The sequence below is a fragment of the Papilio machaon genome, chromosome 19 (genome assembly GCF_912999745.1).
Source record: "Papilio machaon chromosome 19, ilPapMach1.1, whole genome shotgun sequence".
NCBI lineage: Eukaryota > Metazoa > Arthropoda > Insecta > Lepidoptera > Papilionidae > Papilio > Papilio machaon.
The window spans coordinates 1,310,955-1,328,574 of record NC_060004.1 but is presented as its reverse complement, the minus strand read 5'-3'; the positions used below and the strand labels follow the sequence as shown (position 1 = coordinate 1,328,574).

At 36.4% G+C, this 17,620-nt stretch overlaps 5 protein-coding genes across 5 annotated transcripts in view; 3 read left to right on the top strand and 2 right to left on the bottom strand.

Moving 5' to 3' along the window:
• LOC106707476 (copper-transporting ATPase 1) overlaps positions 1–4,156 on the top strand; it is a 41,090-nt gene extending 36,934 nt beyond the window's left edge. The window contains exons 26-30 of the mRNA XM_045682390.1: positions 119–229; positions 636–785; positions 876–946; positions 1,150–1,290; positions 3,941–4,156. Coding sequence (XP_045538346.1) covers positions 119–229; positions 636–785; positions 876–946; positions 1,150–1,290; positions 3,941–4,058 — 591 coding nt within the window. The 3' untranslated portion in view covers positions 4,059–4,156. The remainder of the gene's footprint in view (positions 1–118; positions 230–635; positions 786–875; positions 947–1,149; positions 1,291–3,940) is intronic.
• A 3,849-nt stretch (positions 4,157–8,005) lies between these two features.
• Positions 8,006–8,980, top strand: LOC106708273. The gene is made up of 2 exons (XM_014499752.2): positions 8,006–8,156; positions 8,742–8,980. The coding sequence occupies exons 1-2, from the start codon at positions 8,081–8,083 to the stop codon at positions 8,978–8,980; spliced, it is 315 nt and encodes a 104-aa protein (XP_014355238.1). The 5' UTR covers positions 8,006–8,080.
• A 1,884-nt stretch (positions 8,981–10,864) lies between these two features.
• LOC106708330 (elastin) lies at positions 10,865–12,189 on the top strand. Its single transcript, XM_014499815.2, has 2 exons — positions 10,865–10,934; positions 11,246–12,189. The coding sequence occupies exons 1-2, from the start codon at positions 10,871–10,873 to the stop codon at positions 11,896–11,898; spliced, it is 717 nt and encodes a 238-aa protein (XP_014355301.2). The 5' UTR covers positions 10,865–10,870; the 3' UTR covers positions 11,899–12,189.
• Positions 12,190–12,508: 319 nt separating this feature from the next.
• Positions 12,509–14,040, bottom strand: LOC106708326 (vegetative cell wall protein gp1). Its single transcript, XM_045682567.1, has 4 exons — positions 13,967–14,040; positions 13,531–13,761; positions 13,045–13,325; positions 12,509–12,883 (listed from the first exon to the last, which is right to left on the bottom strand). Exons 1-4 carry the CDS (start codon positions 13,995–13,997, stop codon positions 12,569–12,571), a joined length of 858 nt encoding a protein of 285 aa, XP_045538523.1. The 5' UTR covers positions 13,998–14,040; the 3' UTR covers positions 12,509–12,568.
• Positions 14,041–15,754: 1,714 nt separating this feature from the next.
• Positions 15,755–17,234, bottom strand: LOC106708323 (leucine-rich repeat extensin-like protein 3). The gene is made up of 4 exons (XM_045682564.1): positions 17,186–17,234; positions 16,725–17,000; positions 16,083–16,593; positions 15,755–16,046 (listed from the first exon to the last, which is right to left on the bottom strand). Exons 1-4 carry the CDS (start codon positions 17,214–17,216, stop codon positions 15,962–15,964), a joined length of 903 nt encoding a protein of 300 aa, XP_045538520.1. The 5' UTR covers positions 17,217–17,234; the 3' UTR covers positions 15,755–15,961.
• Positions 17,235–17,620: the final 386 nt, after the last annotated feature.

Below are 17,620 nucleotides of genomic sequence, written 5' to 3'. Positions count from 1 at the left end.
AAATCGATTCAGCCGTTCTTGAGTTATAAATAGTGAAACTAACACGACTTTCTTTTATATATATAGATAAGATTATTAGATACTATAAGATATTTATGTCTATGTTTTGTATGTTTAGGTGGGTGACGGCGTAAACGATTCACCGGCGCTTGCGCAGGCAGATGTGGGCATCGCCATCGCCAGCGGCACTGATGTCGCCGTTGAGGCAGCAGACCTTGTACTCATGCGGGTAAGATATCTAATATATAAAATTCTCGTGTCACAGTTTTCGTTCTCGTACTCCTCCGAAACAGTTTGACCGATTCTCATGAAATTTTGTGAGCATATTCAGTAGGTCTGAGAATCGGCCAACATCTATTTTTTATTTTTTTTAACTGCGCGCGGACGAAGTCGCGGGCGACAACTAGTTCTGTTATATTTTCAGTGTTTCATGATAATGTCTATGAGACCTATATCTTTAAAGGCTTGTGGAGATGTCATTCTATTGGTCCGCGAAATCTTATGTGGGTAAAGTCTATCTGTTCTAAATTTTATCTAGATTCGTTTAGCATTTCTGGAGTAATCTAGTAAAAAAAACATCCATACATCCATCCATTTTAATATCTGTATTTATAGATCTCTTGTTTAATTTCCAGAATGATCTACTAGACGTCGTGGCGTGTTTAGAGTTATCTCGTAGTACAGTGCGACGAATTCGTCTTAACTTCGTGTTCGCGAGCGTGTACAACTTGCTCGGTATACCGCTCGCGAGCGGAGCGTTCGCGTTATACGGTCTGCAGTTACAGGTAGATAGGACTATTTTAATATATTCTAGATTTAAATCTGCTGCATATGTAGCGCCCTCTAGTGGGTTATTTATTAATTTAATTTGGCAGCCTTGGATGGCATCAGCTGCGATGGCGATGAGTTCCGTGTCTGTGGTCTGCTCTAGTCTACTACTGAAGACGTAAGGATTTTTTTATTTTAATAATAGAAGATAATACGAGTATTTGTATTCGTATAAGAATTTATGAAAAAAAAAAAACAAATTAGACATTTTTGCCTTATATAAAAACAACTAAATGAGCTTTTGAATGACATCAGAAATGAACGAATGAATGATTTCTATATATTGTTCTGAATGAATGACTGAATGCAAAAATGTTTCAGATTCAAGAAGTCATCAGTAGAGCAGCTGCGCACTGCTGAGTACTTGCAGTCTCTGCAGTGTGAGGAGCTGGAGACGGTGTCAGTGCACCGCGGCCTGGACGAGCGTCTGAACACAGAGCGGGCTGCTTCACCACTCGCCAAGTTAGTATACACCATAATAATATACACTTGTATACTCCCACAAGGATCTTATGGCATTTTTTTGACATTGACAGAAGAGTGCTTACAATTTTTAAATGTTACCAGTAAACAAAAATTTCTCAACTTTAGAAAGTCATTCATATTTTGACTTTAAGCTATTAATTTCTATACCAAAATACACCAAAAATCTTGCGAAATACACTTTTTTAATTATCTAATATAGATTTTTCTATCTAGAACTTTATTATTCATAATTGTTCTTAATATATAATCGCACTAAGGTTTCGTCCATTAATCACGTGATGTTTTAGCAACTTCTTGACCCCCCCCCTATCCCACCTCCATTACGCCTGTACCTATGTTTTTTTTTAACAAATCTAGTACTGAAATTTTCAAATTTTGATTTATTCTTTAGATTTACGTCATAAGACAAAAAATAAATATGTGATATCTTATTTCAACACCCCCTCTCCTTGTGATATTTTGTGATTTTTTTCGGTACCTCTATACCCTTTTGAACCTCACGACATTATTGGACGATCCCTTATCACTATTGCACATTATTTACACGCTGGTTTGTCTTTCACAAAATTAATTTAAGTCACATTTAGTAAAAACAGACCTTTTAATTATTAATAGCTTATACGCTAGGTAAGCGACAAAGACTATATACTCTTACTTACTTCTATATACTCTTGTTATTACTTTGTGCTCGAGTTGCGTCGTACTTGTCTTTTATCTAGCAAAGTGATTCCCAAAGTGGTCAAATCAGACCCCATGGGGTCATAAATTCAGGGGGTCCTTCAGAACTAATAAAATTTTGGGAATCTCTAATCTAGCACTATATCTTAGCACTGTCTATGTATAACTCAAAGTGGTCAAATCAGACCCCATGGGGTCATAAATTCAGGGGGTCCTTCAGAACTAATAAAATTTTGGGAATCTCTAATCTAGCACTATATCTTAGCACTGTCTATGTATAACTCAAAGTGGTCAAATCAGACCCCATGGGGTCATAAATTCAGGGGGTCCTTCAGAACTAATAAAATTTTGGGAATCTCTGATCTAGCACTATATCTTAGCACTGTCTATGTATAACTCAAAGTGGTCAAATCAGACCCCATGGGGTCATAAATTCAGGGGGTCCTTCAGAACTAATAAAATTTTGGGAATCTCTAATCTAGCACTATATCTTAGCACTGTCTATGTATAACTCAAAGTGGTCAAATCAGACCCCATGGGGTCATAAATTCAGGGGGTCCTTCAGAACTAATAAAATTTTGGGAATCTCTAATCTAGCACTATATCTTAGCACTGTCTATGTATAACTCAAAGTGGTCAAATCAGACCCCATGGGGTCATAAATTCAGGGGGTCCTTCAGAACTAATAAAATTTTGGGAATCTCTGATCTAGCACAATATCTTAGCACTGTCTATGTATAACTAAACCTTATTGTTGTGTGTCGCGGCGCAGTGACAAGCGGCCGTCCTGGAAGTGAGCAGCAGGTGTAGTTGACAGATAGTTATTACTTTGTATGTATGTGTGTGTTGCGGTGGAAGGTCCTGATTGTATTTGTATGGGATTTGGTGGCCTTGTATGGTGGTTAGTGTGATAAAATATGGATATAAAGTGAGGAAGTGGGTTTTTTTTACAAACTTGTAACGTTCTAAAATTTTTTTTGTATGGAAATTTGAATGCGTGTTTGTGTATGAACCATACGTCCATCTGTATATATTTACTGTTCCCATTAGCTTTTATATATAACGAAACAATATATCACGCTATTTATGTATTTATGTCCATATACATATTATATTTACTATATCAATGCTTTGTTTATTGTGTTATATTGGTAGTAGATATATAGCTTTCTTTGTCTATATAAATATGTGCAAACTTTAATCAAATATTAATGTGGGTTTCCATTGCTGTAACACTTGTATTAATAATCTTTATTATGTCAAATAAAATAAATGGGATAATAATCTGAAATGAACTAGTAGAAGTGAATAGGCATTTACAAAGCTAGCGCGTACCATCTTTAGATCTGTAGAGCGTCAGTGGCTCAGGGATTAAGCACTTGACTTGCAATCTGCAGATCCTGGGTTCGAATCCCACCATGTACCAATGTGTTTTTCGATTTTCGATTTACATATGTACATTTGTCCGACGTTTTTACGGTGAAGTAAAACATCGTGATGCAACCTGCACATATCTGAGAAGAAATTCAATGATATGTGTGAAGTCAACCCGCAATTGGCCAGCGTGGTTGACTATGGTCACCCCTAACTTGTGGTAGGCTCCGAGCCTCTCGGTGGGGACGTATAGTGAGCTGATGATGATGATGATCTTTAAACCACATCATCACTTCATCGGGTGGGATCTCGTGGGTGGATCATGGTCAAGCGCTAGCTTTTTCAATATAAAAAAGACTGAATAAACGAGAGTCCATGGGACTGTGATATATTTTTCTGATTTATAGAGATGTCTCTCTTATACGAGATTCTTGTGAAGCTTGTTCGTCGACTCTCGCTTATTCAGTCCTCACTTATCCATGTTCTATTTTATATTAATACAAGTGTTACTGCAGTTAAATTTTACAGTTATTGTCTTGATTTTTACCTATATTATTATATTTATTATCTATAGGTTATTCAACCGAAGTAAAAGTAACGACGGATGTCTGTTGCAAGAAGAGGACGACATGCTGACTGTCTCTTTTATACCGAAACATCCGACACGAGAGCAGCCGAGTCTTAATGGCTGATTCAACTACGACTGACTAATCTTAATACTATGAAACGAGTTAAACAACTAAGGTTGAAAATAATGCTCAATTGATACTTGAATATAGCCCTTTGTTGTAGATGTTATCTTTTAAATGGTCGAGATTTTTTAAAAAAAAGAATATATTTATAGTCTAAACAAGAATATTAAATATCTAACAAGATGGCGCTTCAATCACCTTTTTGATAACATCTCTATCAAGTAAACAAACATAAGTTCCATATTTTTCCGCAATATGGCGATGTAAAAAATCGTTTTATTTTAACTTTAATTTCGAACAAATGGAAATAAATGGGAGTTACATAATAACAAAATATTCAAATATCTGTGTAATATATGTTTACACTATTGTCACAAAATACTAATAAGGAATGATATATAAAAAAGTCTATATCTACGGCCCCTATGAATAAGGGCCAATGTGCAAATTGGCAACTTTACAAGAAAGGCTCTTAAAGTTTCAACCATATCTGAAAATAGGCTGCATAAGCCTTTTTACTTCAACAAAAATTACGATTAACACCTTTAAAGGTGTATTTTTTTATTGTATGTTGTTAAATCAACTAAGAGGTAGCTTTTAAAAAGTAAATATCATCAATTTGTTACTTTGGCTTTTGTACATAGGACCTTATATAGAGTGTAAACTCTTTATAACGTTATCCTTTATAACAATAAACTCCCTGTAACGTTGAAGTGAGCCCAACTTGGTTGGTTTGCGTTAAAACCCACATTGAAACACTCTTTATAGCGATACTCCATTCTCTATTACGAAGAAATGTGTTTATATTTGTAGACAGTATATATTTATTATCGGTATTGTTGTTTATGTTATGTTATCTTGTTAATTTGGTTGTTTTTTTGTTCACTCCATATAACGATAACTCTCTATAACGACAAAAAATTCTCAGTCCCTTGAATTTCGTTAAAAAGAGTTTACACTGTATATCTATGTGTTTGAAAGAATTCACAACATCATTGTTTGATTTTTTAATTAATTAAAAAAATATATTATTTAAAAATTGACCAGTGATACCACTCCATTCATCTTTATCATATAATTGTATGTACTTTTTTAATATAAGATATAAGTTTGTTTTGTATATTTACTATTTATATGTTTTCGCAGTGTTAGCTTTTTTTTATAATGTTTTATTTTTCTTTAAAAAATCTTTGTAAAATTTTAAAAGAGGAAATGGTATCTGAAAAAGAGAGATACCTCAATAAATGAGAATGTCCGGTTCTGATAGCCAACCTTTATAAGCGAGAAACTGGGACTAAAGAGATACCTTTAAAAGCGAGAACAAATATCGCGGTCTCTTGAACTCACGCTTATTCCGGCTCATATGTATATTAAAAGCAAACAAGGCACAATATTCCATGATATTTGTTGAAAATGTATAACTATGTTTTTCCTCTGCCAAAATAACTGTTCAAAACATATATTTGTCTACCTTTTTTTCATGAGGAATGAAAGGAATAACGATATGTTATTGTATAATTTAAACGGCAGTAGACACACGGTAATAGTGTACTGAACAGCGAGGAGATAAAAGTTTTCAAAATTCTTCCTTAAATTCCATTGAGCTTCCAAACATATCAATTTTAGCATTGAAAAAATGTTTTATGAAATTTATAAATATAACAGTGGATACGGTCCCTTATTTTCGGAGAAACGACACAAGCTAAGTTATTTTAAACATGCATGTTGTTTGCAAGTAAAGTAACACGTCATTTCTTTTTTCTAATGATTCACGACCCGCCATTTTGTATTTTTGGAAAGCGCGCCAACTTTCTTTCGTAGGAACATTCGAATGAATAAAAATCATTTCAGGTTTACGTTTTCTAAAAAAAAACGAAGTCTACGAACTGTTAAGTTTCGCGCGCCGCCATGTTTGACATCTGTCAAAACATCTCGAATTATACGAATATAGACTGATGAAGTTATCTGACCCGGTGCCCCCTTTACCAACGTTATTAAGGTATCACAAGATGTTTCACGCATTATAAACTAGCTTTTACCCGCGACTCCGTCCGCGCGGAATAAAAAATAAATAACGGGGTAAAAATTATCCTATGTCCTATTCCTGGTTCTAAGCTACCTGCCCACCAATTTTCAGTCAAATCGATTCAGCCGTTCTTGAGTTATAAATAGTGTAACTAACACGACTTTCTTTTATATATATAGATGTCATGTCTTGTATGTAATTTTCTATATCAAAGTAGATTTTATATATTTTCTGGTAGAAATAACCTCGATAACAATGCTTCAATCACCGGGTCAGATAAGTTTGTCGGGCTCCAGTTTGAATTGTATATAAACGGGATAACGTCATCCCTGTCGTTTGTATAATTGTATATAGGTTGAGATGGTATTCCTTTAGTTGAGTTTTTGACATTTTATTGTATGTTTTTTGTATTTTTTTTTTTGTGTATAAATTTAATAACCATATATTTAGGGTAACAGCTAAAAGCTATATAGACGCTGCCTGACAAAGTATGAATAATATAATTTAATTTAGTAAAATACTAAAATTTTTTCTCAAATTGAAGACAGGATTTATTTTGGATGATTTTAAATGTGGTTGGTATAGATGATGTCATGTCTCAGATAAATAGGTTAATAAATAATTAAAATACTAAACCAAATATAATATTTTTAATGCAATAATATTGAAATACTTACCGTGGATTTCTGAGACTATCATCTCCGTTTAAAACATAGACGATATGTTTTATATAGAGACTTAGGTCTCAGAAACTAACAGGTAAATGTGTAACATAATTCAAAAATTATTGTTGGCGTAAATTAAAAATGTTGATGTTCTTATAAAAAAAAAATGTATAAAACTTGTAGGAAATTTTCTAACAACATGAGTAATAAAAATGCAAATATGTATTATTTAGACAACTGGAATAAAGAAATGCCTCGCGACTGTAAAGGTGAATATAGATTAGAGCCTTTACTTGTAACAAAATAACAAGCCGCTCTATATGTTCTAGTGCAGTGTTTGCCAAAGTGGGCGATAACGCCCCCTTGGGGGCGTTTGAAACCTAGGAGGGGGCGATAAGGGGCCCAAAAAATGGAGAGCTTTGAAATTAATTAAAGAAGTTTTAGGTCTGAATAAAAATTAGGGGGCTCTGAAATATAATTGATTTTCAAAGGGGGCGGTGAAAGAAATAAGTTTGACAATCACTGTTCTAGTGCATCACACTTTCACGAACCAGACGTGCTTTGGAAACTATGCTTTTACCCATATTATACCATTCGTAAGAACGTTACATTACATAGAAATGCTTGAGAAAATGCTCTAGTGTATATTAACCTTAAGAGATACTTTAAATTAAGGTCTTTGATAAACTGTTTGAAGTTTCTTCTGTCAAAACACTCGTACGAAATGTTTCCATCTCTCTCACTTAATTGGAAAAGTAGAGATAGCATGTACAGGTGTTTCGTCAGAGTAAGTTCACGGTTAAACATCTCTTAACCTTATGTTAGTCATATGACGTCATTTTATAAATCCTCGTTACAATCAAATGTGTATTGTGTAATTTTTGAGTATTATATTTTTGTAATAAAAAAAACCTGAAATAAAAAATAAATATTATGTCAAATATTCTGCTTCTTTTATTTAATAAATTAACGATGGCACAGACCAACCTAACACGAGTATTAGGGAAGCCTAACACGAAAATTTATGAATACTTGTTTTGTTTATTTCTAACATTTATAAATTAACTACACATTTTATTTTATTAAAACAGCAGTAAGAAAAAAACAGTTTATTTCCGTTGAAAATTCACAAATTATTTCTTAAAAAAATTATGTTCAAAAACGCAATTCTCAAAAGCTGACATACTTGAAAATTTATTATGACACATAATGTCACAAATAAATAATAACATCGACTAACATTATTATAAAAGTTTTACAAAATATTCAAAATTACCTGCTTCACTTGTTCCCTTCTCCTAATCCTATTCGCTCTGTTCTTCGCATTCAAAATGGAGCCGCAGTTCGAAAAACTTATAAAAGCTGGTAAAAATTCCATAGACGGTGTCATACAGTGGATGAAAGATGGTAATTTCTAAATTTGTATTAAACATCATTATTACCTTTTCCTTATATAAATCGCGTACGATCAGTGTACCAAGATGTCATACAGTCGAACTTTGCGGGAGTCCAAGAGGCTGTGTTACAGTTCCTGGGTTCTAATCCCGCCATGTACCAATGTGATTTTCGATTTACATATGTACATGTCATGTATCCGACGTTCTTACGATGAAGGAAAACATCGTGATGCAACCTGCACATATCTGAGATGAAATACAATGATATGTGTGAAGTCAACCAACCTGCACTGGGCCAGGGCGGTTGACTATGGCCTGACTTTGTGGTAGGCTCTGAGCCCCTCGGTGGGGACGTATAGTGAGCTGATGATGATGATAATAGGGTTGACTGAGCCTTGGATATGTGCAGATTTGCTCACGGTGTTTTCCTTCACCGTACGACTGAGAAATTCAACAGCTGAAAAACATTTGCATATTGCGCAGAACAAACCAAAGACCTGTAAATTATAAGTCCAGTAATTAACCACTGCTCCACTGATGCTTTAAATAGTTAAAAGAAGATTAACTCGAATTATCAAACTTATTTTACTTTTAGCAAAAATCATAGACGGTGTAAAACTAACTGAAGAGAAAGCGCGTGACGTATTCAAGGATGTTACAGACCCTAACAACATTAATATTGACACGTTCAAGGAGGGTCTCACTAAACTGGCAACACAGCAGCAGCAGAACTTCGAGGAGTTTACTAAGACCCTCACCACAGAAGCACCGAGGTTCCTAGAAGCACTGCAAGCCGGTGCTAGCGCTTTCAAAAATGCTTTATCAAGAAAGTGAGATATGTCGCACTCAGTGCCGTTAATTGACAACTAAGGAAGAGTCTTAGCGTAGATTTCTCATCTAAATCACCACTAAGGGAGACTACGATACTGTGCTGAAGTTATACTGATGTTATCCATCTCGTCACATAAATAACAATAAAAACATTAAATAATAAAATGTTAGTCTATGTTAATATAATAATGAGAAAAGATTGTTTTTTCTTGGATTTATTTTAACGGATTATTTTATATATAGAAAGTACTTTTAAAGATAGTATCTCTCTTGCTTTATATATACTTACTAAAACTAAATCAAGACAAACAGCAATCGAAGTTAAATAAGAAACAAAATTGAAGACAAAAAACATTATTTATTAATATTTAAAACATGATCTCTCCACTAAGCAAGGAGTCAGCAACGGCGCCGGGGATACTGAACAACTTGGTGAAGACGCGGCTCGCATCAGACCGGCAGCGCGACGATTGAGGGGTTGAATCGGCAGGGGGAGCTGTTTATTTTTAAACGACTGAATTAACTAGTTTAATATATTTTGGCTTAAGACCCAAAGACATAATATAGATTGAGAGACATCGAGAGTCATATAGACTAAGAGTTTTTTTTTTTCAGTTACCATTGGTTTCTGTTTTTGAAAATCACTGTATAAAACATATCGCCATCCCTGTCATTATCTTTGACAAAACAGAGATAACTTTATGATTTAACGTGGCTTTCTAAAATCAAAATCCCCATGTAAAACCCCATGGACCACTTAACGGATCCAAGTAGCAGTAGAGGTTTTCTATGAGTAGTAACAATTAACTAAATCAATTATTATAAGTACCATTGTTGCTATTGTCCGGAGTTAATTGTTCCATCGCGACTATAACGTTCATTGGATAACGCGGTTGGTTCTGTAAGCGATTCAATCCACTCTGCGGACAGACGTGACGTCCCGCGGGAGCGAGGAAAACCTGGCCGTTGGTAAACACGGCTGTGTACAGCAGTGTACCTATTTACGGAGGTTGTGATAGAGATGTCGCCACATTCGTGAGAATTGAAATAAAAAACAATATAAGTACTCGTTAATAAGTTAAATAAAGATTGTAATTTTTCAACTTGATTGATATAAAAAAGGAATAAGTACTTACCAAGTAACAAAAGCAAAGTTGAAGCATAGAAATTCATATTGACTTGCCGATGCGACTTTCGTTCTCAAAAAGTGCCTTTTATTTTTATTCTTCTTAAATTTTTTGAAGCTTTAATACACAGATTTATATTAAAAAAATACACATTAATTTAAATAAACTAAATTGCGTTAAAAAATAATGATTTAGAAAAAGTTCTAGTTACAAATAGACTTACAAAATTAAATAAATAAGTTTACCTTTGGAATTTAATATTATTAAGTCGTCTAGTTGCGTGTGTCTGAACGTGAAGTTTACTGAATGTATGTCCATATGTCGTAGTACTTTATCAGGTAAGGTTAGGTTTAAAAAAAATAATTATGATTTGGTGTTCATTTGTTTTGTAACAAATGACGATCGCACGACGAAAAAAATTTTTTTACAACGCACAGTTTTCAGTTCGTGCGCTAATGTTGACAGAAAATATAATCGATTAAAACTACCGTGACATGTAAAGAATTTTCCTAAGGAAAACATCAGGTATAGGAACTATCCATCTCCCATAGATCGTATTGTGCAACATTTTATAAATCATAACGTTTTTTAATAAGTTTTTCATATTCGATAAATGTAGATAAAAACAGTTTTTAAAACATTCTGGATTAATTATAAAGATAAGAATTTTTTTTTGATTAATTTATGAAATCCGTGAACCGTGATAATGTCAAAATTGTACACAAAGAAATTAATATTTTTCGTATATATAGCAGGTCCCAACACAATGTGGTACAGACAGTTAGAAGTCAAACCAAAAATGAATACCGCCACTTGTGTATTGCTCGTTGGTAAGTTCTCTTCAATTAATTCTAAGCCAATTGTTAATTAAACAAGAGTAAGTACTAGTCTTTTCTTTTTATACTCTGTTTAAATATTAGAATAACTTAAACTTAAGCATTGACTGACTTGAGTAAAATTATTAGGGAAAGTAAAACAACCCTTTTCTTTTTATCAATTTTGTTTTTTTTTACATTAATATACATTTACTTTAATTGATTTTTCGTAAGTATTAACAGATAGGATTTATTTGCAGTATACTTAGACTCTATTTTAAATGTACTGTTGAAAATAATACTATTGTAAGTTTTATTGCTTCCAGCGTTGGTGAGCTCCGCGCATTGCAACCCACTGGGTCAGACGACGGTGTGCGAGTCCGCACAGAACGTGCCCGGTGTGCCGCTAGGTGGCGCCACCACTGTATGCGAGTCCACGCCCAACCTTTACCCGTACTACGGCTGCGGCCTCCCCCTCTATGGCGGCCTTGGCTGTCCCTACGGTCTGCCTTACCCTGCTCTAGGCTCCGCAACCGTTTGCGAAAGTACCCCTAACATAGGCCTCGGAGGACTGGGAGGTCTAGGAGGACTGGGAGGTCTAGGAGGACTCAACTTACTAAACCAATGGGGTAATTACCCGATAGGTGGTCTGCCTTTGGGCCTCCCTTGCGGTGTGCCTAATGTCGGCTCTACAACTGTATGCGAAAATGTCCCTAATCTTTTGAATTACGGCGCGCTAGGTTATCCTTACACTGGTTTACCGATGATGAACGGTTTAGGGACTTCTACTGTCTGTGAAAGTACACCTAATATCGGTTTGAGTCCGTGCGGCATGCCTCTCGGGGGATTGCCTCTCGGAGGCCTGCCTCTAGGTGGTTTGCCTCTAGGAGGCCTACCTCTAGGTGGTTTTCCTCTCGGAGGTATGCCTCTGAATGGATTGGGCGTAGGCTTGGGAGCGGCGGGAGTTCCTTTTTTATAAACAGCCACTCTTCCTACCATTCGTCGAGCGATAACACCAACACGCTCGTAGGTTTGTGTGTACAACGACCTTTGGCATTACAAAGTCATAAATTACAAAACCGCGCAGAATCTCAATATAATCATTTCATAGCGATTCCTATGTAATGTCATAGGATTGATATTTTAAAATTTAAAATCATGAGCAAACAAAAAACCCAAACTAGCAGGTTTCTAATATGAACTTTGTCAAAAGCTATATCTACTGTTTTAACATCAATAATACCATGTAGCAATTAAATATGGGATTTGTTACAATTTTCTTTAGAAACTTGCTCGTTTGAAGAAAAAAAAAGTTTAATTTTGACTTTGAAAAACTACATGTATTAATTTTATTTTTGACCCAATAAACTATATGTATTTGAATATATAAATTATTTCTCTCCTACCCTGATCTAATCTTTAAAGAAACATTCAGTTTTCGAGAGCGTTATTTTTTTTCTTTAAAAACATAGGAAGGTCGTCAATAAACAAGAAAAACAAATAAATTGCTTTGCACAATAGTAAACGTACCCGCGCTTTATTTCGACCGACTGCTAACATTTTGCAAACTTAGCTTACATTGTAATTTTATAAATACATATACTAATAATATTATAGACACAAATAAATGAAGATATCATTGTTTCACTTCACGCGCAAATAGGTATGGGACACGGTTGTGGGCAAGGTGGTATAGGTATTGGGCATGGATTTATTGGTACAGGGGTGCATGGTGGTATTGGTACAGGTGGACAGGGTGGAAGTGGTACGGGGGGACACGGTGGTATTGCTTCGGAGCACGGCTCTCGCGGCTGGTAGAGAGAGATGAGCGCGCTGCCTGACGTCCTGAAGTCAGATGGAGGGTTGGGCTGGAAGCAGACGACGGGCAATCCTGGTACGCTGATCCTTGGAGGCTTTACAATAAGTAGGTCAGGTGCTGGCGGCTGCACTGGTTGCGGTTGTACCTGGTATAAATAAAATCAACAATCCTTAACTCGTTCCATGCCACTACTATTGTTTCTTAAAGTCTAACATGGAAACTTTTGATGAAAAAATATTAAGTACAGGATACGTTCGGTATTGACATCAGTATTTAAGCTATCGATAGTAAATTGGGTTTATATACCTTCATAGGCGCTGGTTTTGGTACTGGCACCGGGGCTGGTCTGACTACGATAGGCGCAGGTCTTGGCGGGGTGACGGGCTTGGGCCTGACGGTGATAGGCGCGGGTGTGGGCGGCTGCACGGGCGGCGGGCGCACAGTGATCGGAGCGGGGGCCTCTGGCTGCACGGGCGCTGGCTTTACCCACACCACGGCCGGCGGCGGCAACTGGATGGGTCCAGGCTTTACCGTAATCGGCTGCTGCGGCCTAAACCGGACCTGGCCAGGTCTTATAATGATTGACCCTGAAATAATATTTTTTTTTTTGAAGTGAGCGCCCAATAGTGGCGTATAGTATATTTCATTATGCATTCCACACTCGTAATGAAATATACTATATTACACTACTACTATGAGCTTTTGGCGACAAACATACTCCTTTGGTATCCCTTACGTGACTGAACCAAAAGTCCGTTTGGCGTCTGTGCATTCTATACGAGGTATACTTACCAGGGGGTGCTTGTCCATACAGATAGTTGACCGGCCTATCGCAAGGGTTGCATGGTCCGATCTGCACGACTTCGTCCTCGGCACAGGGCGGGGGACACGGCGGAGGACATGGCGGGGGGCAGGGCTCACAGGGTGGGGGCTCCCAGGACTCGCAGGGCTGGTACTCTGCGCATGGGTACTGCGGCTCGGGGTCTGGCAGCGGCTGACAACTCGCCGTGCTCAACAAAAAGGCTGAAAACAATCGATTGAAACCCCTAAATTACATTCTTAGTTAAAGACTAACTAAAAGTAAAATATTTGGCTATGATTTGGAATGGAGTAGAATATAATATAATGTTCTATTGTGTTTACAATTTACATCTATAATTTTGGGTTTACTTAGTTATAATTGTAGTAAACGAGGACTTTAAAAATAAATAACCGATTCAAATCTTACCCAATAACCATACGGTGGAGCCTGGCGCCATCTTGTGGTCGTCTGGTTTTCAAAGAAATTCATGGCAACCTTTATACAAGAAAATGTTCCATTTGGGTGAAATAATAAATACAATCTTACAATGTAAAATGATACTTACTCAGTCAGCATAGAGTTCAGATTTGCTTATATGATTTTTTAAGTATTTCATATTTTTTAATACTTACAACGGTTTTTGATTTAGTTCTAAAATATTTTTACATAATGCAAATCAAACAAAAGCAGAAGATAAATTATGTACAAAATTGTATAAGTTAAACATTGATAAAACCTTACACAATTAGTTACGGATTAAAATTAAATGTAAACATAGATGAAAAAGTTGTTATGTAAAATAATAAATACTATCTGACTACATTCGTATATCACAAAAAATTTGTGTGCAAATCCCAGTAAAACAACATAAATTTAGAAATTGATTAAATATTTTTTCATTAACTCATCATCTCATCATCTCTCTTGTGAGAGATCATTAACTTGAGATGATCCGTACAGTAACTTTTGGTTGTTAGGTCTGAAATCTCTGATCTTTCGATCTGAATTTTTTTAAGTCGTAATACAATACGACACTATACTTACTTCTTCGTTGACATTAATTTTTATAGCGATTGAGCAGATCAGGTGTAAGATGGTTAAATCTATAAATCTGACAACATCTGTTAATTATTATAGTAATACTAGCTTTTGCCCGCAACTCCGTTCGCACGGAGTGAATAAATCTAGGATGAGTGTGTGTTATTCGAGACCATGTTCTTGATAAAATTTTAGGACAGATACATCTGTATGGACAGACTGTATGTGGGACAGATATGTATGTAGAACCGAGTTAGTTAAGTTGCGTAGTTACTGAGTAAATATGTAAAACAAAATAAACGTATCCCAAGGGAACCTGCTGCACATGTTTTCGAGATATTAGGTATCCTATGTGTTCTTCCTGACTGTGTTCTACATCTAAACCAAATTTCATGGAGATTCAAACATCCAAAGTTTCGCATTTATAATATTAAGTTTCTATGAAATATTAAAATAAAACAATAGAATAATACTATAAAAGAATTTTAACATTTGAATATTAAACTATTAAAAATACTTTAAAACAACACTTAGACTTAAAGTAATACTTTTTCAAAATATTTAAATATTGAACTTAATATTTTTATATTTTCTTATAGTTTGTGTATTTAATAGTGTATCAATTTTAAATATACAACAGATAAATATATTAAATAAAGCAGCAAATGTCCTGTTCCTTAATTTTCGGTTGATTTGCAAAAAATACTTTGAGATTGATTAATTAAACAAATTCCTCTTCTAATGAAAATAACTTAGAACATTACAGATATTCCAAATTATAAGTTATTTCAATAATTATATTAAATTAATTTAAATAATCAGTAGATTATGTTCAAGCATGTTAGACTTGTCTCATCTTGAAGTACCTACTAATAATAGTAAAACAAAGGAATAGTAGTCATTGATTGCTTTTTGTGTGACAATTAACTGTACTAACTTTCATAGAAGAATCAAGATTTGCAATTTAATATATTTCAAAACTTAAAAAGTTAAAAAAGTAGTTTTGCAATGCTTTATTTTATCAAAATTATTTATTTATTGTATTTGTCTATTTTTATCAAATCCCGAGTAGACCTGGAGTAAGTAGGTAGTACGCAAAATGGTAAAATTAATAATACGTTGTAGAATAAACACATATTTATTAATAAAATATTGTACAATAATAAGCTTACGTTTGCAAACATACAAAGACAGTCGAAATCTCGTGCGGGCATTTAAAACAATCGAGTCCTTTAACTTGCTGAAAGTCGCGTAAGAGATCCTAGGAAATGTGCTGGAACATATTTACATAATAAGCTAGCACATAAGTACAGCTTTAAATTAGTGCTATTTGATGTATATGAACTCATGTAAATATGTAGATAGGAGGACGATTTATAGATATTAACCACTGATGCAGTAAGGGCAGGGTCCCGGGCAGGGAGGACAGGGCTCCGGGATGCAGGGCGCGGGCGCGCAGGGAGCGTAGGGGGCGCAGGGGGCGCAGGGAGCGTAGGGGGCGCAGGGGGCGCAGGGCGGGCTGCTAAGGATGGCCGACGTGGGGATAGATATTGTCGGCAGCTGCACAGTCGGCTGTATCGGCTGACGCACTATGATAGGCGGCAGGTTTATAGGTGACGGTTGGGGTTGCGTCACGGTGACTGCTGGGGGCTGGATGGGCCCCGGGCGCGGAGGACGCACTACTATCGTCTCAGGCTGGATGGGACACGGCCGAGGTGGACGCACGACGATCGGCGGCGGCGTGATTGGCGGGAGCGGCTCCGGTCTCACAACGATCTGTGGGGGCACGACCGGCGGCTGCTGCGGCGGTTGCACCACGATGAAGGGCGGCGTGATCGGACTGAGCGGGTTCGGTCGCACTAGAATCGGCGGTGGCTGGATCATTGACGGCGGCAGATGCTGGATGTAAAATGTACCGCCCGGTACCTGAACTGCCTGAAAGCCCGCTGCGCGTAGTTTATCGCCGATGTTCGTTTTCGGTATAGTCACACCAATCGGTCCATTGCCACCGGGAGCTGGAAAATTTTAACAATTAGTTATATTTCTAAACTTAAAATTGTGATTTCCCGACTTCATTCGCGCGAAATTTAAAAAAAGTTTATTAAGTAGCCTGTGTGTTTTTTCAGATAACATTCTATGCACTTACTTGGTGGGGATGAGCGGTCCCACGGTTGCGGGGGACACGGCAGAGGGCAGGGGGGTATGATAGGCTCCGGGCAGGGCGGGATGTACTCGGGGATTGGTTCCGGACTAGGGCAGGGCGGTATGGGTTCGAAGCAGGGCGTTGGCTCCGGCTCACACGGCGTGTAGCACGGCTCGTAGCGTGGCTCATAGCATGGTTCTGGACACGGCGCGAAAGGGTTCGGCAAGAAGTATTCCAGGAACTGTGGCGCCGGCGCCGCCGCAGTCGACGCTATTAAAGCTAACAAATAAAAACATAATTAGGTCCTAAACAGTAAATTGATTTGGGTCTAAAACACTGAAACTTGGAAGCTTTAATTAGTCATATAATGATCTTATTATGCGTATATATTTAACCCTTTGACCGCTCGATCGGTTATTAACAATAAGGGAAAATGGATGTCAGTCGGTTCCAGGGAAACTTACCAAGTACTGCGAGTGTGGTCAGTCGCCCCATGTCTTCGACCGGATGTATCTAAAGGTGCATATTCTGACATTTATATATATTACCAGATGTTTAAAACTTTTCGTGAATTAGTTGCGGTGTACCAATGATAATTTGTATTTGATTTGCAACCTTTGGAGCATTTGGTAGCAAAGAAAAAATTAAATATTTATTCTTCAATGTTATACACTGGAAAAAGTTTAGGGTGTCACTAATTTCATATATAGAAATATTTCTTTTTAAATTCGCTATAGTTGGTACACCTGATCTTCCTACAAGGGTTCCGGTGGTATCTTGTAGTTAATAATTATTAAATAATTTTATCTCTTATTAGGTTCACCACGCTTTGAAAAGTCGAAAGTCCTTTTCAGACGGAGCTAATCATTGCGATGCATATTAAGCTTTCTATTAAACAA